General features: G+C 46.9%; 1 protein-coding gene across 1 annotated transcript; it reads left to right on the top strand.

Annotated features, from left to right (window-relative positions):
- The first annotated feature begins 8,300 nt into the window (after window positions 1–8,300).
- On the top strand, window positions 8,301–26,362 carry Atp6v1e1 (ATPase H+ transporting V1 subunit E1). Its single transcript, XM_021632619.2, has 9 exons — window positions 8,301–8,436; window positions 12,328–12,393; window positions 14,065–14,174; window positions 14,937–15,003; window positions 17,635–17,724; window positions 18,390–18,458; window positions 20,137–20,231; window positions 24,464–24,551; window positions 25,861–26,362. Exons 1-9 carry the CDS (start codon window positions 8,404–8,406, stop codon window positions 25,921–25,923), a joined length of 681 nt encoding a protein of 226 aa, XP_021488294.1. The 5' UTR covers window positions 8,301–8,403; the 3' UTR covers window positions 25,924–26,362.
- The last annotated feature ends 341 nt before the right edge of the window (window positions 26,363–26,703 follow it).

The following is a 26,703-nucleotide window of genomic DNA, read 5'->3' as shown; positions in this document are numbered from 1 at the left end:
TAAGCTCGAGGAGGTTAGCTTGATCTACACAGTGAGTTCCAGGATAGCCAGGGCTACACAGAGAAAACCTGTGTTGAAAAACAAAACAAACATACAGATCATCTGCCACTACAAAACAAGCTTTAGGCTAGCCTGAGACCTTGTCTTGAACAGCAGTGGGTTTGTCTGTCTTGCTGGGAATATGTGAGAACAGTGAGCATGCAGAACCTTCTTTTGTGACTAACCTGACAGGAATTTAGGCCAGCAGAGTGTGTGATGAAGACACAAGCAAATAAGGTTACACAGAGTGGACTTCCTTCTTAAAATTCATTGAAATTTTGTTTTAGTTTTTCTACAAAACTGAAGATAATATCAAAGGATAATGGATTTAGGAAATTATAAATTGGTTAATACTTGCATGTTTAGTATGCCCTTAGATTTGTTTGTTTTGAGACAGGGTTTAACTGTACCTGGTTAGCCTTTAGATTTAAAAGAAAAACAACACTTTTTGAGACAGTCTTACAATCTAAACCAAGCTGGCATGGAACTTTCCAAATTGCTTCCTCTACTTCCCCAAGTGTTAGGATTATAAAACTATACACCTGTTCAGTACTATCTCTTGAATGATCTGTGTTAACTGTGCTTTCAATTTCAAATGAGTGAGTTTATTTAGTATATAGAAAATGAATCCATAGCAAGTATCAGATAGAGAGAAATAGCAGAGCAATATTAAAACATGATTGAATCAGTAGTTTAACATCCAGCAAGGGACAACTGAGGTAACATGACTGAGAAAGTAAAGAAAGATAATGTCATCAAATCAGGACTTATATCCAGTAGGAATTGAGTGGGGAAACTGAGGCAGTCAGCTGTAATTCCCAGTTGAGGTGTCTCTTCATTGATGAGTTCTTCGTAGCTGAAAGTACCAGCCCCCAGTACCTACTGCACGTGGTTGTGTATGATGGGAAAAACAACATTAACATCTGTTGGAAATGGTTTACCTTCCAGCCATTCTCAAGGATGTGATTTTTTTAAGGATTTATTATTTATACAGTATTCTGCTTGCATGTGCCTTCATGCCAGACATTACAGATGGCTGTGAGCCACCATGTGGTTGCTGGGAATTGAACTCAGGACCTTTGGAAGAGCAGCCAGTGTTCTTAGCTTCTGAGCCATCTCTCCAGCTCCAGGATGTTATGTTTTAACTCAGCTGTTTTACTGATACTTCCCTCCATGTCACAGAGTTGGGGGACCAGCCTGCTGAAGAAAAAGATATTTTGGAGAACATTTGAAATAAGCATGCTGCATTCTGAGAAAAGGGCCCTCCTTATTTCCAGAGCCTTCTTTATATTACCAATAAAATGTAATTTCAGTTGCCACACCTGAATTATACAGGCCTTTTCATGTCATTGTTCTGTAAACAATCTAACACAAAAACTGCTTGCTCAGTGCTTACACAGCAATTGGCATTAAAAGTAATGTAGAGATCCCTGCAGGCGTGATGAGGGTGTGAAGGATATAGATTGTGAGTGCTCTGCTATTACGCGTATTTTGGTATCTGAGAGGAGTCCTGAAACCAATCCTTATGGCTACCTAGGGAGGGCTGTATTAAGAAATTGTATTAACTCCAGGGATCACCTCTGCAAAGGTACAGACCGAATCCTTATCAGGCAAGACTTGGCCTGCTCCTTGATGAATCAGAAAATGACTGCCCAACTAGTTGTTTACAAGTCTTACATCTGAGGGTCAGGGGAGGCTGTGCAAAGGGAAGAGATCTCAGATCTGCAATTCAGTTAAATTTATATTATATATAACATAACATATATATATAACATGTTTATATATAACATATATATATATATAACATGTTTATATCCACACCACTTTTACTTCAATATTCCAACTGCCAGAGTTGGCATGTGCCACCATGCCAAATTCTATTGTAGTCTATTATTTTATTTTATTTGTTTAAGTTTGTTAAGTCTCCCAATGTAACCTGGAACTCTATATAACCCAAGTTGGCCTTGAACTTGAGATCCTCCTGCCTCAAGCTTCTCAATGTTGAGATTACAGGAGAACACCACCATACCTGCCTATTTATTTATTTAGGGTAGGTCTCCTGAAGCACAGACTAGCATTGAACTTGCTATGCCTCTACTTCCCAAGTGCTGGGATTACAAATACCATCCCTGACTCAGTTTACTTTTAAAATGAAGTGGTGAGTGTTAGATCTCAGGAAGGACATACATCCAGTCTTGGCTAGAACTGTAGAAGGATTTCTGGTGTTAGATAAAGCCAGAATTCCTCAGGAACTTGTGAAATAGGTGCCCATCTGTCAAAGGAGATCATTTCCCATGCCTGTGGCAGAAAGGATTTGTGGCTCTTCATTGACATATTCCGGTGGTTGTATATTAAAGCTCATGCTGGGCTCCAGGCTTCCTAAATCCCTATTCAAACTTATATGCATCTCAAAGTCCATGCTAACATTCCGGCCCTTCTCACTTCCTCCAAACCTCCCAAACTGCTCTAGTTCGCTTGCCAGCTACTCATAGTTCCCATGATTTTTCAGTGCCCCAGTTCCCCAGCCCTGGCCATATCCAGTCTGCTGCTTTTTCTCTCAGCTCTTAACGGCCCTTCCAGAAGCCTTTAACCCTAATCATGGAGTGGCCACTCTGTGTTTTCTTTACTGTCCCCTTAGTTACAGTGAACACAGTGGTATGTGCAGGAAGATAATTTCAGCCCAGGAGATCAGAGGCAGAAAGCCCTCCTCTATAAACACAGGAATAAACAAGAAGTCTTAGGCTGGCAAGATAGCTCAGGCAGAAAAGAAGCATTTGCTACCAAGCTTCACAAGCCAAGTTAGGCTCAAGAAGAGATAGTCTCCATAGAGGCTATCTATGCACAGCAGGCATTGATCATGAGGCGGTCAAGTTTCTGATGGCTTGAGCCTGTTCTGCTCATTAAAACAGGAATTCTTCAAAAGGCAAGAGATTGTATGCAGCCAGGGTTTGTTAAACCATTTGTGGTTCCACTCAAAGGCAGCAGGGGCCTGTTTTGAGGCTAAAGCAGCCTTGTTCTGAGGTTAAAGTAGATTACCACAGATATCTGTCTCAGAATAGCTTCTACAGTCTTGAGCTTAAGGTCAGCCTGAGCTACACAAAGAGATCTTGTCACAAATAAACAGAATAATTTAGAATCTGCATTTTAGATAATGGTATACTATCTACCTATCTGGTAGTGACATTACCTGTACACCATTGCTTGTGTGTAGAGGTCAGAGGTAAACTTCCAGGACTCCAGTCTCTTCTTTCACCTTGTGGGTCCCAGGGGGAAAAAAAAAACTCATCAAAATTAAGTATCTGCCTAGCCATACAGATATGAATGCACACAGGTGTTTCACCTTATGAAACAGAAGAACTTTCCTTTGCTCGAGGCAGTGGTGCACCAGTCCCAACACTGGGGAGGCAGAGACAGGCAGATCTCTTAGTTTGATGTCACCCAGGTCTACAAAGCAAGTTCCAAGACGGCCAAGGATGTTACACAAGAGAAACCCTGTCTCACCTCAAAAACAAAACAAAACAACAAAGAACTCTCCTTTTCACTACTGTCTTCATTGGGATTCCTATTGCTGTGACAAAACATGAGCAAGAAACAAGCAGTGGAGGAAAGGGTTTGTGAGCTTACATCCACATTGCTATTCATCGCTGAAGAAAGTCAGGTCAGGAACTCAAAACAGGGCAGGAAGCTGGAGGCAGGAGCTGATACAGAGGCCATGGAGGGGTGCTGCTTACCAGCTTGCTCCATATGGCTTGCTCAGCCTGCTTTCTTATAGAACCCAGGACCACCAGCCCAGGGATACATCACTGACAATGGGCTGGGTACTCTCCCATTGATCACTGATTGAGAAAAATGTCTTACAGCTGGATCTCATGGAGACATTTCCTCAATTAAGGCTCCATCTCTCATTACTCTAGCTTGTGTCAGGTTGACACAAAACCAGCCAGTACCACTACCATTAAAAAGAGCTTTTTCTGGGCTGGAGAGATGGCTCAGAGGTTAAGAACACTTTGCTCTCCTTTCAAAGGTCCTGAGTTCAATTCCCAGTAACCACATGGTGGCTCACAACCATCTATAGTAAGATATGGTGCATAAATAATAAATAAATCTTAAAAAAAAAAAAAAAGCTTTTCCTCCCTCAAGGCCAATCGATCCCTTCTCTGGTAACTTTCCTGTTTTTGCAGTATCTCTTTAAATCCCTCTTTTCTATCAGTCTGGTCTTAATTTATTCACAGCCTGCTCAGCCTGTCAGAGTTATCCCTGACATGGCAAAGATCCCCACACCTTAGCTTCCTGAATGCAGAGAATGTAGGAGTTGGAGACAGGCTTAGACAACATAGAGACATCTCGTCTAAAAATTAAAAATAGATGATATGCCTGGCAACGCCCCTTACCAATTTTAAGATACTCAGAAACAGGGGGCTGCTGTTGCCAGGTGCTGGTAGCACGCATCTGTGGTCCCAGCACTCGGGAGGCGGAGGCAGGCGGGTCTCTGTGAGTTTGAGGCCTTAAAGCAAGCCCAGGACAGCTAGGGCTACACAGAGAAACTCGGTCTCGAAAAAACCCACAAAACCAAACGAAGAAGAAAAAGGAGGAGGAGGAAGGCTGCTGTTGTAGCTCAGTTGATTAAAATATTTGCTCTGGATGCTCAAAGCCTAAAGTTCATTTCCTAACACCTCAAGAATACTGAACACAATGGTGCCTGCAATCCCAGCATTTGGGAGATGGAGGTAGGAAAACAAGGTCAAGGTTATTCTTGGCAACACAGCAAGTTCCAAGGCCAGCCTTGGATACATTAGACGCTGTCTTAAACAAAAACCTTCTGGACTGAGCATGTAGCATAGTGCTATAAAAATTTTTGTAAGAAAAAAAACTTTAACTCAATTATAATTTATAAGTTTAACAAACAAATCCTCAACAACTGGGAAATCCCCCAGCTCCCAGAGGCAGCCAAGGTTCTGAGACTCCAACCAACAGTGTCATCAAGAGCAGGTAGAAAGAGGGAAGTGAAGCTGGGCATGGTGGTACAGGCATATATTCCTAGCATTTTTTAAAAATGTTTTGTTGTTGTTTTAAGACAGGGTCTTATGCAGCCCAGGATGGTCTGAAGCTCACTGAGTAGCTGAGGATGACCTTGAATTTCTGTTGAGACTAGGCAAGTTCAGTGTGATAAGGCTGTCACCAGATCCTGAATTTCTGCTTCTTCTGCCTCCACCTCCTGGGTGCTGGGATTACAGGCATGTACCAACATGTCCAGTTTACTTAGTGCTGGGAGTTGAACCCAAGGCTTGTGCATGCTGAAGCACTCTACCAACTGATCTACACCCACAGTCTCCAGTATTTTCAAGTGGGATGCAGGAGAATCAGGAGTTCAAGGTCATCTTCAATTTTGTCATGTGTCTGAGGACTGTGTGGACCACATGAGATTTTGTCTCAAGAAGGAAGGAGTGGCGAGATGGTCCAGTGTGTAAAGGCATGAGCCACCAAGCCTGATGACTTGAGTTCAATCCCCAGAACCCACATCGTAGAAGGAGGGAACCAACTCCCCAAATTGTCCTCTGACTTCCACACTCAAGCTGCAGCACACTGGTGCCCACACACACACACCACACACACACACACAAATAAATATTAAAACCACCTCCACCAAAACCTATTGAAAGCTTAATGGGCAACACTAGTTCATAGGGTTCTTAAAAAATTTTTAAGTCTTTGTGCATATGTTGTGTGTGTGTGTGTGAGAGAGAGACAGACAGAGAGAGGAGAGAGAGGGGTGGGTTCATGAAAGACAGTGCACGGTGGTGGCCAGAAGACAACTTTGTGGAGTCAGGGTTCTTTACTTTCGTATGGCTCCAGGAACTGAAGTCAGGTCATCCAGCTCATGCTTCAAGTCCCTTTACCTGATAAGCTATCTCACCATTCTTTCCTTCCTTTCTTCCTTCCTTTCTTTTCCTGCCTTCCTTCCTTCTTTCTTTTTTGGAGTGGTGGTGATGGTGTTGAGATAGGGTGTCTCTCTGTAGTCTTGGCTGTCCTGGAACTCGCACTGTAGACCAAGCTGGCCTCAAACTCACAGACATTCGCCTGCCTCTGCCTCCCAAGTGCTGGGATTAAAGGCATGAGCCACTGCACCCAGCTTTCTTTCTTTCTTTTTTTAAGAATTGTTTTATAAAATACTTTTTTCCCAAGACAGGGTTTCTCTGTATAGCCTGCTGCTCCTGGTTGCTGTTGTTACATTTTGACAAGAAGAACTTGAAGATATCTTGAAACAAAATGAACCCAATGACCCTATCCAGCAGGAAGTAGCTCAAGAGAACTCTGTTCTCTATCCCCACTAACCTTCTTTTCTACCGGGAGTTGGGGTTTTGGAAGGAATTGGAGTGGAGTAGGAAGGAAGAGGCACATACAGAAATGTAAATAGGGCTTGGGAGATGGCTCAGAGGTTAAGAGCACTGGCTGCTCTTCTAGAGGCCTTGAGTTCAATTCCTAGCAACCACATGGTGGCTCACAACTACCTATAGTGAGATCTGGTGCCCTCTTCTGGCCTGTAGGCACATATGCAGGCAGAGTATAAATAATACATCTTAGAAAAAAAGAAATATAAATAAAATAGATTTTAAAGGTACACCAACACATTTCTGCAGCTCACACACAGAAAACTTTCTTAAAATGTCCACTGTGACTCTACGTGGGCTGTCATAACTGCAAGTATGATCTACAGAAATCTTGGCAATAGTAAGAGATTTTTTAATATACAATGATCAAAACTTAATTCAAGACAGGATTTCTTTGTGTAGCTCTGACTGTCCTGAAACTCACTCTGTAGACCATGCTGGCCTCAAACTGAGAGATCCACTTACCTCTGCCTCCCAAGTGCTGGGATTAAAGCTACAAGCCCTCCTAAAACAAACAAGATCAGAACTGGCTGAAACTGCATATTGGTATGCTCTGTTGGGCTCCATACAGGTACCCAGTCCAAACCCATGTTTTCACATAATTTTTATTTAATAATTAATATTGAAGGGCTTGTTTCTATTAACACTAAATCTGGCTTGTTCTTTTAAGTGTGTGTAGATGTTTTACCTGCAGAGCTAGTGGCCATGCCCATGGAAGCCATTGGATCTCCCTGAACTGGAATTACAGCTGTGAGCCGTCACAGGGGTGCTGGAATTAAACTGGAAGAGGAGCCAGGTCTCTAGCCTCATGGTTTGAGTTTAAACAAAACCACTTATTCAATCTCCATTACCAGGCAGGCCTCAAATTTCTGATGTAAAGGAATGATCTCAAATTTATGATTTCCTAGCCTCCCCCTGGAGTGGTGGGATTGCAAGTAGCTTTACCACACAACAGCCAGATGCTGGGATGGAAGCCTAAGGTTTGCGTGTGTTGGGCAAGCATTCTGCCACCTGAGCTACAGCTCAAGCTCTAGGTAAATTTTTGTTTGTTTGCACCTGCCTGGCTGCCGTTAAAGGCATACGCCCCCACACCCTGCTTTTATTTTTCACCTTTTTATTTCTTTGGTTCTGACTGCTAAGTAAATTATCTAAACTGTTCACAGTGACTGAGCCAGGCGTAGTGAGCGTCCTGAAATTTAGCAGGAAGATCAGGAGTTCAGGGGAAGCCTGTAAAAACAAACAAAACAAACAGTTTTACAAAAGCAACAGCTGAAGAAGTGTAAATAATTCTGATTAAGGTCTGATACAAGAATCCCTAGTCAGGGCTGGAGAGATGGTTCCAGAGGTCAAGAGCACTGGCTGCTCTCCCACAAGTCCTGAGTTTAATTCCCAGCAACTACATGGTGGCTCACAACCATCTATAATGAGGTCTGGTGCCCTATTCTGGCAGGAAGAACACTGTATACATAATAAATAATTAAAAATAAAAAGAATCCCCAGTCGGCACTCCGGAGCCGTTATCTCTGTGAGTTTGAGGCCAGCCTGGTCTACAAGGCGAGTGCAGGCCAGCCAGGGCTCCAGAGAGAAACCCTGTGTGGAAAAGGAAAAAAGAAAACGAATCCCTAAAGCTCTCTTACTTCTCTTACGAAGTAATTTTGTCCTTGACAAGTAGTCACGAGTCAGCTGAGGGGAAATAAAAAAAAAAAAAATACAGCGGGTGGACAGCTCGCGCATGCGCTTGGGAGGAAAACAAGCGGGGCTAGGGCGGAACTTCCGAGGACATAGCTCTCGTCCTATTGGTCGAGAAGGCGCCGGCTCTTGGTCACCTGGCAGGAACCGGAAGCCGGGGTTATAAAGTGAAGGAAGCTGAGTCTTGTCCGGGGTTTCCCTCTCGGGTTTGCTCCGCCGCCACTCCGAGCCCAGACTCGAGGCTGTCCCCTGGGAGGCTGTCCCCTGGCCGAGCTTCGCCTTCGTCATGGCGCTCAGCGATGCAGACGTCCAGAAGCAGGTGAGGGCCGGCTTGGGTGCCGCGCAGCCGCAGTACGGTGCGGAGGGCTGTGCTGGCGTTTTGCTCCTGCAAAGCTGGGTCTTAGGGCGGCCCGAGCTTTGCGTGGGGAGGCCCCCTGGGCCGCCGGCTCTCGGGGCGCTGCGGGTTTGCAGACCTGGGGGAGAGGGGCTTGCGCCGCATCTCACGTGACCGCTGGCCTCCCGCTTCCACTTGCCTGTCACGGAGCCTCGGGCTGTCTCCCGTCTCCGCAAACCCCCCTTTTCGGGGATTCTCACTACCTAATCCCGCAGAGTTTTGTGCAAAGGTTGAAAGCGGTTTCTTTTTTCCACCCGAAGGACTGATCCGCAGTATGTGATAGGGAAGAGATTGTTGGGAAAGAGCAGCTTGCGTTTTGAGGTCCATCGATGTGTAAACCGGTGTTATTCATCTCGGGAAGTTACAAGCCTAAGGTGTACATTGTCGAATGAGAAAGCCTTTTCTTATTGCACTTACAAGCCACAAATTAGGTGAATTAGGGTTTATAGAAAATGTTATGTAAAACGTGACCTTAGGTCAGTTTCTCCACCCTCTTTTCGAGACAGGGTCCTCAAAATGTCCATAATGTCCATTTCTTTGTAACTGAGGATGAGCTTGCCTTCTCCCCCTACGCCCCCCTTTGTGACAAGGTTTCTCTGTAGTAGCCCTGGCCTGACTTGATTTGTAGACCAGGCTGCCCTCGAACTTACAGAGATAAGCCTGCCTCTGCCTTCCGACTGCCCAATGGCCTCTTAATTCGTTTTTTAAATAAATTATTTTTGCTTTGTGTACATTGGCCGGCATGAATGTCGATGTGAGGGTGTCAGATGCCCTTCAACTTGGATTACAGACAGTTGTGAGCTGCCATGTGGGTGCTGGGAATATGAACCCAGGTCCCGTCGGAAGAGCAGCCAGTGTGCTTAACCACTCAGCCATCTCTCCAGCCCCTGGCCTCTTGACTCTTAGGCTTTTTTTTCTCTCTCTTGAGATGCAGGTTATTGTGTTACATACCTGGCTTAGTGCATATAATCAGTTTGGGGAAATGTATTTAGTATTTATATTGAAGTTCTTAAATCTTAGGAATATTATAATTGTAGTTGTGGTGGTACATGTGTAGTCCCAGGTGCTTCGGAAGTAAGTGGAATTGTGATTTCAGGCCAGCTGGACTTCACAACCTGACTTCAGACTCTAAACTCAATGAAAATAAAGGAATATTATAAAGTAGAGCCCGTGGGTAAGGGGGAAACGGGGTGCCGACAGGTCTGTGACAGGGGAAAAGTGCTTCCCATTTGTCTTGCTGACTGATAACAGGTCTCCTGGGACTTTATCTATCTATTTGGGGTGTTTTGAAGTAAGCTCTTGGTTTGTAGTGCTAACTAGCCTGGTAATGTGTACCGCAGGTAGTCCCCTGCCTCAGCCTCCTAAGTGCTGGGATTACAGATGCGGACCTCCTCACCAGAGCTGCAGGAATTTCCAGAAAAGAAAGTTTAAAGCTGCAATCTAATGTCTACATAGTTTAGAGAACTAAGTTGGTTTTTTTTTCCCTCCGAGAAGTAGGAAGGTCCTCTGACTGGAGCACACTGACTGGCTTCTGAGTCTTCCTAGATGGACAGTTTTGTCTTTGATGTTTCTATGTCTTTGGTAAAAATATCTGTTGATTTTATCCTTCATCAAATATGCATTAAGAGCAGTTGGTAGTTCCTCTGCCTTTTGAGAGTGGGGTGAGAAGGAAAGGGGAGCTGTGCTCATTATAGAGGAAGTAGGGGTGACAGCCATCAAGGTTTAGAAACCCCACAGTACTTCTACAGAGAGCAGGGCTTTGGGACATGTCACTCCCCGGGTTTTTAGCATAGGAAAAACTTGACGCATTGGAAAAGCACAGTGCCTTCCACATGCTCTTAGCAGTCATGATCCAGTTCCCTTCTTTTTTTCCCACCCTCCCCCAGTTCCCTTCTCTCTCCTTGTTAGAATGGGTTGGAGGCCAAGGAAAACTAGAATGCAGAAACAAAACAGTGTGTATATTGGGTTCTAGAAAAAAGCCATTTTTTTTTATTTATATAAAATGAAGGTAATGAAGTCCTTACAGTCTGTGCTCTCTCCTCTTGAGAACAGAGGCCTTTGTTTGTGGGGCTTGTTTTGTTTTGTGGTGGAAGGGCTCCAACCCAGGTCTTGGTGGGCAAGTGGTGTGCCAGTGAGCTACACTCCCAGGCCAAGGACAATGTGTTTCAGTCAGTATATTTCCAGCAGCATATAGGCCAAGTGCCAAGCATACAGTAGGTGCTTTAAGAAATCCTAAGCTCCCCTTTCCCCTGTCAGTCTTAATTTTCTTTTTCCAGTTTATATCCTTTTGGTTTGGGACAGCATGGTGCTAGGCTCAGGTCCTTCACATGGTGGGCAAGCACTGAGCCATCCGCTCCCCTCCCTTCACTCAGTATTCGCTTTTTTTAATCTAGAAAGTATGGTCATTTATTACATCAGGCTTTTTAAGGGACTAGACTCCAGAAAACTTTATTAGTGACAAAGTGGTGGGATGGGGGGGGGGGGTGGCATTTTTAAAGGTGTGTTTTTTCTGGCTCAGGGGTGGAGTTAAATGTCCTTAAGGGGTTGACGTAGAATCTTGGTTGACTGTAAATAGGCTTCTCCGAGCCTTCGCTCTAGGCTAGGCTGATCAAGGCAGGTCTGTAGCTGAGAGGCCCAGCACGGCTGAGGACGGCAGGTAATACAGGTTTGAATTGGTTTCACCCAGGGAAGCCAAATGGCTCTTGGAACGTTTATAAACACTGATCACTTTGTTAAAGAATATCTGTGTTTTTGAGACTGGGTCCCACTGCACTCAGGCTGGTTCACAAGATTCACCTGCCTCTGCTTCTCAAGAGCAGATATGTGTTGCCATGCCCAGCTTTTAAAATACTGCTTTAAAAAAATAACATTTATTTCTGTCTCAGTTAGGATTTCTATCACTGTGATAAACATCATGACCAAAGGCTGCTTGGAGAGGGAGTTTATTTCGGTTACATAGTCCATCTCAGAGGAAGTCAGGGCAGGAACTGGAGGCAGGGCCTGAAACGGAGGTCTTAGGGCTTTGTTCCTCATGGCTTGTTCAGCCTGCTTTTCTATACATCCTGCATAGGGCTGGACCCTCCCACATAAATCACTAAGAAATGTCATTCAGGCCTGCCTACAGGCCAATCTCAGGGTGACAGTTTCTCAATTGTGGTTCTCTTCAGATAACTCTAGCTTGTCCATTGTGTCAAGTTGACCAAAACCCCGACCAAGACGGCTGGCATCTTGGTTAAAGTACCCGCTGCCAAGCCCAATGACATGAGTTCAATCCCTGGGACCCATATGTTGGCAATAGACAGCCGACTTCCACAGGGAGTTGACCTCTGTGGCGTATGCACGCCCACAAACATGTACACGTGATAAATGAAACTGGAAAAAGAAAGTCCAGATGCTCAGGTACTTGGTAGAGGAGTTACAAAGTGCTTAGGAGCACCAGTGGGAGTGTCAGGAGCTGTCGGCTAAGCTGGGGCCTGAGGAGTTAGCCAGGTGAAGACCGGCCCAAGTGGAGCGTATTTAGATACCTTGCAGGTGAGAACGAACAGTCAGCTCAAGAAACTGGAATGCGCAGCCCACAGAAATGGCTGCATCTGAAGAGCTCTCGACGATGTTGGTTTGTTCCAGATGGTGCTTGAGAGGGAAGCAGTGGTCAGTTTTGTCCCTTCTTTGCACTGTCAACGTGACTCTGGCTGCCGTGGAAAGTGCCACAGACAGGCCCGGAGCTTGCTAGTCTTCTTGTGACTACCTAGTGACTCTGAAGTTAGATGTCCTTGTCTTCTCTTACTGAATTAAAACGTAATGTCTTTTCTCATCTAGATTAAGCACATGATGGCTTTCATTGAACAAGAAGCCAACGAGAAAGCAGAAGAAATAGATGCAAAGGTGAGCTTTCCTCGTTTTGGTTACTAGATCTAAAGGTTAGTACTGTTTGGTTTTGCTAAGCAATATTACTGCTAAAATTGTTTAGGGTCACATCACATATGATCAGTAAGGACATACTTGTTTCTTTTGGGAGTGGGGGTTGGTTTTGGTTGTGGATTTTCTCCACACAGCGTTGTTCTGTGTAGTCCTAGCTGTCTAGGAACTCTGTAGACCACACTGGAACTCTCAGGGATCCTCCTGCCTCTGCCTCCTGAATTCTGGGGTTAGAGGCCTGTGCCACGACTGCCCAGCATGTGTCTTGTTTTTATAACACACAAAGAAACTAGTTTCATTATATGTCATCCTTAATGTTATTAAGATTTACTAATTGGGGCTGGGGACAGATGGCTCGGCAGTTAAGAGCACTGGCTCTTCTTCCAGAAGACTTAAGTTCAATTCTCAGCACCCACATGGTGACTCACAGTTGTCTGTAACTTCAGTTCTTGGGGATCTGGTACCCTTACACAGATAGACACGCAGGCAAAACACAAATGTACATAGAAATAAATCTTTAAGATATAGAGAAGAGAGTGTGAGTGAGCAAGCTCTGGGCGTGGTGGCATGTGCCTGTAACCCCAGCATTTGGGAAGGCACAGGCAGGTGGATCTCTATAAGTTTGAGGCCAGTCTGGTCTACAAAGCGAGTCCAGGACAGCCAAGGCTACACAGAGAAACCCTGTCTTGAAAAAACAAAATAACAACAAAATCACTTTTTGTTTTGTTTGTTTGTCTTTGTTTGTTTCTCTGTGTAGCTGTGGCTGTCCTGGAACTGACTCCGTAGACTAGGCTAGCCTCAAACTCACAGAGATCCACCTGCCTTTGCCTCCCTGAGTGCTGGGATTAAAAATGTGCACCACCAGGCCTGTCTCAGTTACAGAGTCTTAATGCTTCAAAATCGTCAATGTTTGATATACTACTCGGAGCATTTTTTTTTATAGTTATCTGTGGTAGCACATTCCTGAAATCCCAGCATTTTAAGAGGTAGAAGCAGGAGAATTCAAGGCCAGTATAGGATTCGTTAGCATCAGTCTCAAACAGAACAAAAACAATAAGCTTAGCACCTGAAGGCAGAGCCAGGAGGATTGCCCAAATGTTGAAGACCAGGAAAGGAAAATACTTATAAGTAGTGATATATATAAATTCTAACTTAAAAAGACTGTCAGGATTGGAGAGATGGCTCATTGGTTAGAGCATTACTGCTGTTACATGGGACCAGAATTTGGTTCCCAGCACCCGTATCAGTGGCTCAGATGATCTTATACTCTCATCAGGCCTCCACAAGCACATGCAGACATAAGGCAGACACATGTAAAAAAATAGCAACAAGCCAGTGTGGTGGCACAGTCCTTTAATCCCAGCACTCAAGAGGAAGAGGCAGGCGATCTCTGTGAGCTCAAGGCCAACTTGGTCTCCGAGTGAGTTCCAGGACAACCAGGGCTATACAGAGAAACCCTGTGTCAAAAACAAACAAACCAACCCCAAAGTTATCTTTGAGGGTTAGTGTTACAATAGATTTTCTGTTTCAGTTAGGGAATAAGTGAACATATGAAACTATTCCTGGTTCCTGGTTGCTCAAAACAAAATGATCGGCCAAAACCAGGGCAATAAATTAATGCCTGTTAATTCTTCATAGGCAGAAGAAGAGTTCAACATTGAGAAAGGTCGTCTTGTGCAAACCCAAAGACTGAAGATTATGGAGTACTATGAGAAGAAGGAAAAGCAGATTGAGCAGCAGAAGAAAATGTAAGTAGGTGATGGTTAATGCACTAAAGTAGCTTGTATGTTGTAGCCCGGGTTGGCCTGAACACGCTGATCCTCCTGCCTCTACCTTCCAATCACTGGGATTACAGGCATGTGCCTCCATAAGTGGCTTGAGCTGGAGGCTGAATCCACCAGCCAGCTGAGCTTTGAGAAGCTTTGAAAGTCAGTGAAGCAAGGCCACAGGGGCCAGCTCCGTGGGACAGTGCCCGCTTAACCCGGTGCAGTCCGCAAACCATACTCCCCAGGGTTTGCTTTGCTCTTCATCCAAAAGAACGGTCAAAACACTGGAGACAAGGCAGCAGCGTGGGTGGCCAGTTCTTAACCTGACTTCAGCAAGTGCGTGAACTTCTGTGTCACTGTAGAACAAAAAGCTTAGCTGGGGGTGGGGTGGGGGGGTAGCCGGTGTCTGAGACAGGAGAGGCCCAAGTTCAAAAACGGCAAGGACAAATAGGGTCCACAGCCTGACCCTATCCAAAGCAAACAAAAAGACAAAGGAAGCACTCCTGTAAGCCCAGCAGGGGCGGCTACAGAGAGTTGAGCCAGCCGGAGCCACGCAGTGAGACCTTGTCTCACAAAACAAACTGAAATGGGAAGAGAACATGGAAGCCTCATGTGTTACAGGAAGGGTGTTTAGCGTTCATCACGTGTCCTTGGTGCTTACAGGGGAAAGTTGGCTGTTTTCCTGTAGTCATTGTTTTGTTTTGTTTTTTTATGTTTATTGATAGTCTCCTGTTTCTTTTGTAGTCAAATGTCCAATTTGATGAATCAAGCCAGGCTGAAAGTCCTCAGAGCAAGAGATGACCTCATCACTGTGAGTAATTAGCACCTAGTAGTTACAGAACTGCAAAATGCTTATTTACTTTCCCATGATAGCGAATCACTAGTGAACATTTAGAAATAATGGGTTTTGTTGTTGCTTTTGTGCTTGGTTGGGTGGGGTTTGTTTTGCTTTTTGTTTTGCTTGCTTGCTTCTGTGATGATGTCTCAATATGTAGTCAGCCGAAAGCTTGATCCTGCAATCTGAGTTTTCTGGGTGAGGGTTACCTATCTTGCTCAGGTTTATGAGCATTTTTTTTTGAGAGAAAAACAGTTTGTTCAGCAAATCATTGTACTTGATGGTAACAATAAATGCAGGCTTGCTAGCAGTCTGGCTTTGTGTTTGATGACCTTCTAAGGTAATGGCATGAAAGAGTCTTAGATCATACAGCAGCAAGAAGCAGTTCATAGGGTATATGAGGGAGGGGCTGAGTATAGGGCCATGAATATAAAACTAAGAGCCATGCCTGCCTCCAGTTAAAAAAAAAAAAGTTTTAGCCGGGCAGTGGTGGCACACGCCTTTAATCCCAGCACTCGAGAGGCAGAGACAGGCAGATCTCTGTGAGTTTGTGGCCAGCCTGGTCTACAAAGTGAGTTCCAGGTCAGCCAGGGCTACACAGAGAAAAACCCTGTCTTGAAAAACAACAACATTAGGCTGAGAAGATGGCTCAATGGTTAAGAGCACTGGTTGCTCTTCCAGAGGACCCGTGTTCAGTTCCCAGCACCCACATGGAAGCTCACAAGTGTCTGTAACTCCCGTTCCAGGGGATCCGACAGCCTCACACAGACACACATGCAGGCAAAACACCAATGTGCATAAAATAAAAATAAATAAAAAATTAAAAAGAAGGAGAAAAACAACAGGGCTGGTGAGGCGTGGAGACTGTCCCCCTTTGTGTGTTAGGATGTTTGAAATTGGGCCTTAGAGTGAGCACGTCCTTATGTCAGGGAGTCCCCGCACTGGTGCAACAAGCAGAATGCCTGGGTCCCCACACCGGAGGAAACGGCGTGGTGGGGCATCCCCATTCATCCCCACATTCAGGTGGCAGGGACAGGGGGGTCACTGGAAGTTTGAGACCACCCTGGGATGCACTGTGGGTTCCAGGTCAGCCATGGGTATATAGAGAGACCTTCAAAAACAAAAGGGAAATTATATGAGTAACTGTTTTGGGCAACCGAGTTGTACAGAGTCACTGGTAACCTAGGAGAGAAATATGGCAGCTGTTTGTGTGCCTGGCTGGAGAGTTGTTTCAAATGGGCGGTCGGGGGACTGTTGTGTAGCCGGGTCCCTGATTGGTCGGTCCTCACTGACTCACATGTATTGTTTCTCATTTATTCACTTGGTTTGTTTGTTTTTTTGTATTTTTTTGAGTCCTGGAAATACAGGTGTGTGCCACCGCACCCGGCTATTTTTGTTTGTTTTTTTTGTTGTTTTTTTTTGTTTTGTTTTGTTTTTTAGCGCTGTAAACAGATATTTATGTCATAAACGAGGAAGAGTGGCTCGCAGATGTTAAGCGATTTGCTAGCAGCTGTCTGAGCTTGTTGTTTTTTTTTTTTAAACTCAGTTTTCTCTTTTTTTTTTTTTTAGATTTATTTATTTATTAGGCATACAGTGTTCTGCCTGCATGTACACCTGCACACCAGAAGAGGGCACCAGATCTCATTATTGATGGCTGTGAGCCACCATGTGGTTGCTGGGAATTGAACTCAGGCCCAGCGCTCTTAACCTCTGGGCCATCTCTCCAGCCTCACTCCTGGCTCTATACAGGTGTTTCACAGTTGAACTGTCTACGTAATTACTGTATGCCACACTATGCCAAATACCAACATGTAAGCTTGGGCTGGCTTAGACTTCCCTTGCAGCCAAGGGTGACCTTGAACTTCTTAGCTTCCTCTGTGCACTTAGTGCTGGGCTACAGGGATGCCTCACAGTGGCCAGGTGCAAGTTGTGGGCTCTAAGCCCAGGGCCTCGTCCATGCTAACCAAACACTGTGCCTGCTGACCTACACCTCCAGATTGGTGCTGGATTTTGATGGTGGTGGTAGTAGTTTGTTTGTTTTTTTTTTGTTTGTTTGTTTTTTTCAAACAAAACAGGGTTTCTCTGTGTAGCCCTGGCTGTCCTGGAACTTGCTCTGTAGACCAGGCTGGCCTTAAAGTCAGAGATCCACTTGCCTCTGCCTCCCAAATGCTGGGATCATAGGCGTGTGTGGCTGTCTTTGTTTTAGAGACAAGGTGCCAGCTCCCTGTGTAGCTGAGTCAGGCCCTGGGCTCCTTGTCATCCTTCCGCTGACCGGGTAGTGCAGGCATAAACCGCCGTGCTGGCCTTGCTGTGTAGGCCCTTTGGCCTCACTCTCAGCAGTCCTCCCCTCGGGAGTGGAATTACAGGCATGTAGATCTTTTCAGGTGCAAAGTCCCATAGCTTTCCGGGCCAAGAAGATCTGCTAGACAGATGTCTCTGAGAACAAGGAAGGTGATGCCCACCAGCACTTAGCAGTGCCTGTAGCACCTGCTCGGACATAGCCGTGTGCCCAGGATGTGTGTTTGTGAAAACCGGGCAGTGGATGTGAGGTGATGGCCGTGAGCTCTGATGGGCTGATATAATGCTTTGTCTTTCTGCTCTTTGTAGGATCTGCTAAATGAGGCAAAGCAGAGACTCAGCAAGGTAGTAAAAGACACAACCAGGTACCAAGTGCTGCTGGATGGGCTGGTCCTCCAGGTATGCTCCCGTGCCCAGTCTGCCGTGCGCAGCTGCAGTCCCGAGAGCCTTGGAAAAGGGCTGTCAGAGACCAGCTCACTTTCCCCTCCAGAACTTTTTTCTGCCTCCTTCCTGTGTCTGTGGTGTGTACTGCACCAGATGGTGACATCTGTCTGTCTGTCGGAGACTTGAAGGTGTCACTGCTATTTCCTGTGATTGTACAAGTTCTTTCTAGCTCTCTAGTCAGATCTACCTACCTGCAGCTTTAAACTTCCCCACTTTGATTTGACCTTTAAATACTTGGCCTTAAGCCCACATTAGTGCCGAGGACATAGCCTGGTGGTAAAGGCAGAATAACTGCACAGCGTGTGAAAGACCTCAGGTTCAGTCCTAGCACTTCAGAAAAAAAAGGGTCAGACAGTTGTTGGCTTCTGGGGGTGTGATCTCCTGCCTTTACTCATGTTAGTCCGGAGTATTTGTCCTCGGTCTGGCTAACAGGACCCCACAGGAATGTGGTTGACCATGGAAAGTCTCGGTTCCAGACCGTGTCCAGCGTTAATAGCAGGTGGCGCTCACTGTGGTCTTGTATTGCTTGTTGTCTCTGCAGAGCTCTCCGGCTGACACCGGAAAGAACTGCAAGTCACTGTTGTGCTGTATTTTCCTCTATAGACTCTGTTTTTTCACAGGGCTTGTACCAGCTGCTGGAGCCTCGGATGATTGTGCGTTGCAGAAAACAAGATTTCCCCTTGGTGAAGGTGAAGAACTTAAACAACTACTGTTATTATTGTCATTGTTTTTATCATTAGTTGTTGTTGAAAAGGGGGACAAAGTGTCAGAGATGCGATTCAGCTGGAAGAATGCTGTCACTGAGGGAGGTCAGTTGAGGCCGTGGAAGAGTGCTGCTTGCCGGCTTGCGCACTCTGCTTTTTTTTCCTTTTGGTGTATTTGAAATGGGGTCTCGCTAAGTATCTATTCCTGGCTGGCCTTGAACTCAGAGAGATCCCCTTACCTCTGCCTCTAGCTGAAATTAAAGGCATGAGTCACCACACTGGGCCTTCACCTGCTTTCTTTTTGTTTTGTTCCTGATTTCAAGACAGGGTTCCTCTGTGTAGCCTTGGCTGTCCTGGACTCACTTTGTAGACCAGGCCGGCCTTGAACTCACAGCATTCTGCCTGCCTCTGGGTGCGGGGCTCACAGGCGTGCACCCCCATACCCGCCTCACCTGCCTCCTTAAAGTGCTCAGGGGCACCAGCCTGTGTGTGGTGGCACCCTCGGCGGGCTGAGCCCTCCCGCGTCTGCCACTAATTAAGAAAATGCCCCGCAGATTTACCTACAGGGCACTCGTGGAGACATTTTCCCAACTGAGAGTCCCTCCTCCCAAGTGACTCTGGCTTGTGTCAGTGGACATAAAACCAGCCAAGACAGAGAGGGATTCTGCAGCATAGAAAATAGACTGGGCCTAGGCAAAGCGGCTCAGCGGCTCAGGCTGTGGAAGGACAGAGCTAGTTCCTCCTCTGACCTCTGCACACAAATTAGATACTGTAAAGAAAAAATGGTTTTTAAAGTAGTCCACTTTTCACTTTTTCATTCTCTGTGACATTAGTGTCTTTTATCTTCTGGTGTCTGGCCAGCTAGGGACTTCTTCTGTAGACTACAATGGCCTTGAACTGGGAGACCTGGACCCCGGTGCTGAGATTGATAGTGTGTCACAGCACCTGACCCTCACATTTGCCTTTGAGATTCACGACCAAAAGTCTCTGAGGTGGCTGCAGTGAGCCACATCCCTAAGCAAGTTCAGTCTCCTGGGTTTTTTGAAGGGCCAGGCAGTTTTCTAGGCAGTTGTGTTTTACGTTTCTACCCACAGTGCACAAAGGTCCTCATGTCTTTTCATACTCAACAATACTTTATTTTAATTAAAAAAATTTTATGCACTGAGCATGGTGGTGCACGGCTGTGATCCCAGTACTCGGGGAGGCAGAGGCGGGTGGCTCTCTGTGAGTTCAAGGCCAGCCTGGTCTACAGAGCAAGCCAGGACAGCCAGAACTACAAAAATAAATCCTGTCTCAAAAAAAAAAAAAAAAATCATGTCTGTGGGTGTTCTGCCTGCGTGTATGTGTGTGTACCGCTGCGTACACGTGTCCTTCTGGGCCTGAAGAAGGTGGTGGGTCCCCTGAACTGGAGTCAGATGGCTGCGAGTGCTGGGAATCACTCTCCCGGTCCTCTGGAAGAGCCCTGTTCTTAACCCCAACAGCTCTCCAGCTTCCCTGGAGTCCCTGGGCCGCACAGTTGCCAGGCCCATTGCCTCTGCCCATCTGAGCTCGTCCCACCCACCCGCCTGTTCTTCCGTTCTCCCGTTCTTCCTCGGATGGCCTCGTCATGCGACCTCAGCAGCGAGGCTTGCCTTTATGTGAAAATCTGTTTGTCGTCCCCCAGGCCGCAGTACAGAAAGCAATTCCTATGTATAAAATCGCCACCAAAAAAGATGTTGACGTCCAAATCGACCAGGAGGCCTACCTGCCTGATGACATGTAAGGAGCTTTCTGTCAAGTCTGCTGCTCGCTGTGGGAGCGGTCCCGGTGCTGAGCCTTTTAGAGAGTGGTGGGATTTGGGAGTTACAAGTGGGGGTGGCTCAGTGGATGTCTTAGTCTGGGTTTCTACTCTGCAGCAAAACACCATGACCAGAAAGCAAGTTGAGGAGGAAAGGGTTTGGCTGACCTTCAAGATCATGGTCCGTTACTGGAGGAAGTCAGGACAGGAACCTGGGGCCAGGAGCTGATGCAAAGGCCGTGGAGGGCTGCTGCCTTCTGGCTCGTGCCCCATGTCATGCTCAGCTGGGCACTCCCCTGTTGATCACTAATTGAGAAAGTGCCTCACAGCTGGATCTCATGGTGCTTCCTCACAGAGACTCCTTCCTCTCTCCTGGCCCTAACTTGTGTCAAGTTGACACAAAACCAGCCAGGACAGGGGTAAAGCCCGTACGTGGGTTTACTCCTCAACCCTAACTAAGAAAACCGTTTTCTCGGGTGAGGTCTTTGCAGCAGGGGACAGGTGTGCTTGGTGTTCTCTACGTGCCTGGGTCTGCTTTCCTTTCCGGGCTCTGGTCCTCCCTCGTTCCTTCAAGCTGGTCTTGTGGTCAGACGTGGGACTTGTGCTGCTCAGTAGCCTTCTGCATGAGCAGTTGTAGAAATGGTTTTTGTTTTGTTTTTTGTTTTTTGTTTTTATTACGTATACAGTGTTCTGCCTGCCCTTGTGCCTTCATGCCAGAAGAGGGCACCAGATCTCATTATAGATGGTTGGGAGCTACCATGTGGTTGCTGGGAACTGAGGTCAGAACCTGGAAGAGCAGCCAGTGCTCTTAACCTCTAAGCCATCTCTCCAGCCCCAGAATATGGGTTATTAATATCTTTTATTAAGCCATATGATTATTGCAGTGGCTGTTACTATCCTGCCGTCAAAAATCAATAAGGGGCACAGACATCTGTTATATTTTTAATATGCCTTAACCTGGGGCTGGGCAGATACAAAGCCCCTAAGCTTCTTCTTACCTCCCAGCTCCATATCCCATGTCATTTGTTTTGTTGTTGTTTTTAACACTTTGTTTAATTTTTATGTGCATTATGTGAAGGTGTCAGATCCCTTGGAACTGGAGTTACAGACAGTTGTGACTGCCATGTGGGTGTTGGGAATTGAACCTGGGTCCTTTGGAAGAGCGGCCAGTGCTCTTAAGCACCGAGCCATTTCTCCAGCCCCCATGTCATTTGTTTTAGTCATTCCTTGTCCGGGTCACTTCCTTGTCTGGGCCACTTCCTTGCGTATGCTTTTCATCTGGGCTGCTTCTCTGCCCATCCTCAAGGGTAAATTTCTCTCAGCTGCGTGGTTCTCTCCATGCTCACCTGTGTTCTTTCCTCTCAGATCTGTTTGTCTCCTTCCTATGGTCTTTTTGTCCTGCAAGCCCACAAACCTTGGCCATGTCTACCTAAGTTTGCCCTTCCCAGGTATAGGCCTTTTATTTAGCCAATCAGACAAAGTGTACACAGCAACATTGGGGTACGTGATAGTTTGCTCAGAGACAGCAAGCAGACTTCCGGAGCAAATAATTAGTAATCAGATACAAAGCACCGGATCGTGCTGTAGCAATTTCCCCTTTTTGTCTAATTAAAAAGGCTATTTTTTTTTTTTTTTAATAAACTGCATACACCAAGAACAATTATGAGACACAGTGGCGCACATATGTAATCTCAGCACTCTGGGAGGCAGAGGCAGTCGGGTCTACAGAGTGAATCCAGGACAACCAAGGCTACACAGTTAAAAATCCTGTGTTGAAAAACAAACAAAATGATTTATGAAACAATTAAAATTAGATAAGACTTACATACATAATGTCCACTCATATGTATTTGAGTGTATATGTATCAACCTTAAAGAAAATACCCCACTATTTGTCCTATCTTGGTGAGTTCAGTAATAACCCATTTTCCACAACAGGAAGTATGGAACATAATTCTAGGGAGCTGTTGGAAATCAGCATTGATGCCCAAAGCTGTCTGTCTGTCCGACACATTGCCTCCACTGTCTAATCTGGAGCAGAATCTTGGGACATATTTTGAACTTAATGGAAAGAATATGAGGCTTAGGAATGTGAAATGGGTTGAGAACATTGTTATGAAAATTAGATTTGCGGGGGTTTTATTTTAGTTCTTGCTACTCCAGGTAGAAGCCAGGATGGCGTGAACATCATGATTCAGGTGTGGGCTTGCCTCCCACCTCTGCCACGTACTGTCTGAGTGGTGTTGGAACACTTACTTCATCTCTGATTGACTTGATTTTCTGTTTTTGTTTTTTGAGTGCTGAGGGGACGGGACAGGATTTCATCCTGTAGACCTGGTTGGTCTTGTTTCCAGCAGTCTGGGATCGCAGGCCTGGCTCACCCTGCCCAGCTGGCTTCATTAAGTTGAAGCCATTCAAATGAGGTCATGTCTAGGCAGCACTCAGTGGTGCCGGTGTGTGTGGAGACAGAGCAGACGGTGCAAAAGACAGGAGCTACAGAGGCTGAGACTCCTGGAGCCTTGTCATCATGTGTGTTCTGAATTTCAGAGAGTGAAAGGGGCTGGGGTGTAGCTTGGTGGGCATAGTGTGCCCAGCACTTGTGAGACCCTGGGTCCCATTCCAGCTACCTAAGAGTCCTCAAGTCCCTGGCTCTCCCATTGTGTAGTATCAGGTCTGAGACAGCCTGCCATAGCCAGGTGTACTGATATTTTACCCGGGAAAACCTGGCAGTGGTGGCCCTTGCCTGTAGTCACAGTGCTTGAGACGCTGAAGCCAAGAGCCTGTCAGGGACTCCTGGCCAGCCCGAGGGCCCTTATTACTATTGTAGTTTTAAATGCTGTACATGGAGTGGGTGTTCTCCAAAACCCATACAGGGAGATGGCGCCACCTCAGCCGGGCAGCTACCGACCTGGGCGGCCTAACTGTTCCTTGCTGAAAAAAACAGTATGGAAGATTTCAGTGTGCAAGACCAATACGTCAAGATCTGCTCGTTTCTGCCAGATGACAGGAGAGAGGCAGTTCTTGTTTGCCGGATACATGAATTAATTATTGTTTTCAGGGCCTTTTGAATTTTAGTATTACAGTTAGGAGATTACAGACTTCTGTTTCGGGCAAAGTGGTATTTGTTTGATGTGGTTAGTATTCACTTCTTTTCCAGTTTCTCGGGGCATTTCCTCGTTCGCCACATCTGGAGTACATTCAGGGTTACTCGGAAGGTCAGGAAGCCACAGCAGGCTGTAGGCGTATCAGGTGTGGTGCACGCTCAGGAGGCTGAGGCAGGATAGACCACAGGCGTCTCAGCTTTTGGCTCGATCACGGATAGTGTGTGTGTTTGAGGCCAGTTTGTACTATGTAGGGAAACCATGTCTCAAAACCCAAAAGGAAAGCGAAGAAAACCTCAGCTGACATTCAGTGCGCGCCTGGATCATGTTTGCTTCCTATTCTCCTTAGTATCTTCACGTTCCCCCAAAACAAAAACGGCCAGGAGGGACTTGAGCAGATCCACCCTGCCATCGTGAAGCGCATGGGCTGTGGAGAGAAAGAGGGGAAGATGAAGCCAGGGGCGGTGGCACCTGCCTGGGATCCCAGCGCTCTGGGAGGCAGAGGCAGGCAGCCCTCTGTGAGTTCAAGGACAGCCTGGTCTACAGAGCAAGTCCAGGACAGCCAGAGTTAATGCTGCTCAGGCTACACAGAGAAAAAGAAAGGGGAGGATGAGAGTCCCAGGCTAGCCTAGTAAGGTGTTGTCTCAAGCTGTGTCTGTTGTCTGCTGGTCCATTTACCTCCGTAATTGAGAGGGTTGCTCCTCGGTGAGCCTTGTTTCCCATGGTTCCTCGTACTACTTGACCGTTTGCCTCTTGCTGAGAGGCTCTGAGGAGTGGGGTGACAAATGAGGGGAAGTGGCTGGAAGAGCCGTAGACAGCCAGGGTGCTGTGGCATCTGTCCTCCCTGTCTGCCACCTCTGATGATTCACAGCTGAGGCACTTTCCGCCTTGCTGGGAGGCTGGCTGGCATTGAGCAGCGCTGTAACCACAGGGGTGGCTCAGCAGTCTCGTAGCCTGCGTGAGAGCTCCCTGAGTTCTCATTGAGGCCCCTGAAATAACGGCAAGCCTGTTGGCCTGTGTGCACTTGACATGCCTGGGCTGCCCTGTGCTGTGGGAGCAGTGTGTCATGGGTCGCACCTCGTCACTCCTGTTATTTTCTGTGTTCTCCGTAGAGCTGGTGGAGTTGAAATCTACAATGGGGACCGCAAGATAAAGGTTTCCAACACTCTGGAAAGCCGGCTGGACCTCATAGCCCAGCAGGTGAGTGCGGAAGACTTGTGGTGCTGTTGGCTGGCACTGCCGCAGGCTGCCGAGAACACAGGCCTTCCTGTCTGCGCATCTGCACGCTGAGCCCAAGGAAACAAGCCTAAAGTGCTGGTCACCCTCAGGCATGGTCAGCAGCGCACTGGTAACTTTCTTACTCCCTGACCTACAAGTATAGTTTAGGCCAGGTGTGGAGGTGCGTGCCTAGGGGCAAGCAGATCTCTGTGCGTTCAAGGCCAGCCTGGTCTACATGATGAGTTTCAGGCCAGCCAGGGCTCCATGGAGAAACCTGGTCTCTTAAAGACAAAAAGAGTAGCCAGATGTGGTAGCATAGCTGCTTGGGAAGCTGAGTGGGGTCACTATGTTCTCTCTCCCCCCCCTCACGCGCACACAGTTCTTCCGTTCTTCACCAGCACATAAAGCTGTATGTGAGGGGGCACAGTAAAGAAAGTGTTGACATGACCATTGCATGATATGGTTAAGGCTTTTATTATGGACATGAGAGAGAGAGCAGCCAGAGGCTGAGAGTCCAGAGCAGAGAAAGAAGTAAACCAAACATGGCCAGCAGACAGGACATGGCCAGGGTTGGGAGAGGGCAGAGTTGAGATAACGAGATAAGGACTAGAAGAGCATAGGGGGGAGAGGAGGAGGACAGGGTCCGAGGAGTCATAAAGAGAACAGACGGCTGTCTGGGAGGTGAGAAGGGCTGGGCGCTGCCCTGAAATGTCTCACAGGTACTTGCGATACTGAGGGCCCCCACAGCCCTTTCTGCAGGAGGGGAAGTGACTCCTTTTGGCAGTGGGAACGCCTTTCACGAGATCCTGAGGAATGCTGGCTTTTATCTAAGCGCTGTAGTCCAGGCTGAGCTCATTCCCGGTATTTGGCCTGACTGTTGGAGTGCCTGAGACCTAAAAGCCAGTGTGGCGGACCTTAGTGGTCATAAGGCAGAGTCCTTTAGCTGCCTGCGAAGGCTTCAGCACGGACGCCATTCCGAGTGCCCTTTGGGTCACTCCTGGCAGGCTGTAGGCACTCAGCCGATGAAAGAGCACCTCTGACCCGCTGGGTGAGACACAGTCTCAGTGCCGCAGTGGGCCAGGCTGTGTAGTCAGGACTCCGGGTCTGTCCTTTCCGCTGTCCCTCCTGTAGGCAGTGAGCCCACCGTCTGACTGCTTACGTTTCTCTGGCACTGCACCAGGCAGCAGATGGGAGAGACCTTTTTGCTGGCAGCTCCAACTTCCTTTCCCCACATGGGGCTTACGACTGTACAAGTCCCTGACTGAGGTCCTTATTTACTGACTCTTTACAGATGATGCCGGAAGTCCGAGGAGCCTTGTTTGGTGCAAATGCAAACAGGAAGTTTCTGGACTGAGCCTGGGGAGGTGCAGTGCTCCTGGAGAAGCAGATGTCCGTGTGGCTTTCTCTTTCTGTTCTAATACTGGTAATCAGTGGACGCCCTCTGCAGCTAATGCCCTCAGCCCCGTGACGACAGCAGGGCCGCTTGGTGTGGACGGGAACCCAGCCCCAGCTCACCTGGCCACAGCTGTGCACTGGTTCTGTCAGGACGTGAGGGTCAGATGGTGCGCCAGCCCTCCCCAAGGCCCCCTTCTTCCCTGCTCCTAGGCGAGTCTAGAGTGGGTTGTGCATGCTGCCCTTGCTCTTTGGGTGGAGAGTGCATGTGGGCCTTGCGTTCCTCCAGCAACACTAGCTTCACTGTTACTGTTTAGCTCTAGTTTTCTTTATCTGTAAGTATGATTTAAAATCTAAGCCACAAGTATTCTTTATTTATTAAAACAAAAGGTTCATGTGGATTTGGTTGTGGTTTATTTTTTAAGATTTATGTATTTATTATGTATACAACGTTATGTCTGCATGTACACCTGCAGGCCAGAAGAGGGCACCAGATCTCATTATAGATGGTTGTGAGCCAACATGTGGTTACTGGGAATTGAACTCCGGACCTCTGGAACAGCAGCCAGTGCTCTTAACCTCTGGCCATCTCTCCAGCTCCTGGTTGTCATTTTTTGTTTGTTTGTTTGTTTTTTACATAAGGCACTGAGTTTGTGATTTGTGTGTAAGTTCTACTGGGCACAGTGCTACACATCTGTAGTCCCAGCTATGGTAAGATTGTTTGGGGCCAGCCTGGGCAACA

This window comes from Meriones unguiculatus, chromosome 5 (genome assembly GCF_030254825.1).
Source record: "Meriones unguiculatus strain TT.TT164.6M chromosome 5, Bangor_MerUng_6.1, whole genome shotgun sequence".
Lineage (NCBI taxonomy): Eukaryota > Metazoa > Chordata > Mammalia > Rodentia > Muridae > Meriones > Meriones unguiculatus.
This window is presented reverse-complemented; position numbering and strand designations above follow the sequence as displayed.